The sequence below is a fragment of the Pyrgilauda ruficollis genome, unplaced genomic scaffold (genome assembly GCF_017590135.1).
Source record: "Pyrgilauda ruficollis isolate IOZ18807 unplaced genomic scaffold, ASM1759013v1 scaffold14113, whole genome shotgun sequence".
Lineage (NCBI taxonomy): Eukaryota > Metazoa > Chordata > Aves > Passeriformes > Passeridae > Pyrgilauda > Pyrgilauda ruficollis.
Window position 1 is genome coordinate 1 of NW_024512671.1, and position 447 is coordinate 447.

The 447-nt window shown below is 81.9% G+C and overlaps 1 protein-coding gene across 1 annotated transcript; it reads right to left on the reverse strand.

Moving 5' to 3' along the window:
* Positions 1–4: 4 nt before the first annotated feature.
* On the reverse strand, positions 5–303 carry LOC121349661 (UPF0739 protein C1orf74 homolog; the record flags this gene model as incomplete). The annotated part of the gene is made up of 1 exon (XM_041460327.1): positions 5–303. A coding segment is annotated over exon 1 (292 nt), but the record flags the coding sequence as incomplete, so codon positions are not given.
* Positions 304–447: the final 144 nt, after the last annotated feature.

The window sequence follows — 447 nt, forward strand, 5'->3', positions numbered from 1 at the left end:
CGGGCCAGCCCCGGCCGCAGCACCAGCGCCGAGCCGCCCATGGCCAGCACGTGCAGGCGGCCCGCGGCCAGCCCGGCCTCCCGCAGCCTGCCCAGGTACCGCCGCAGCTCGGCCGGGCCCGCGGGCCCGCAGTCCCACAGCAGCGCCGGTTTCAGCCCGGCCGCCACGGCCAGCACCTCGCCGGCGGCGTGCAGCGCTCGGGCCGCGGGCAGCCGCCGCCTCCGGCCCGGCCCCTGCGCCTCCCGGGCCGCCGCCACCAGCAGCGGCACCGGCAGAGCGCCGGCGACCGGGGCCATGAGCGGAACCCGCCGCGGTTCCGGGGCGGGCCCGAGCTCGGCCCGGCCCCGGAGGAGCCGCGTCCTGCTGGGCGGGGCCCGCTCGCCATGGCCGGAACAAGGGCCGGGACAAGGGCCGGGGAAGGCCTGGGCACAAAGCAGGGCCCAGGGA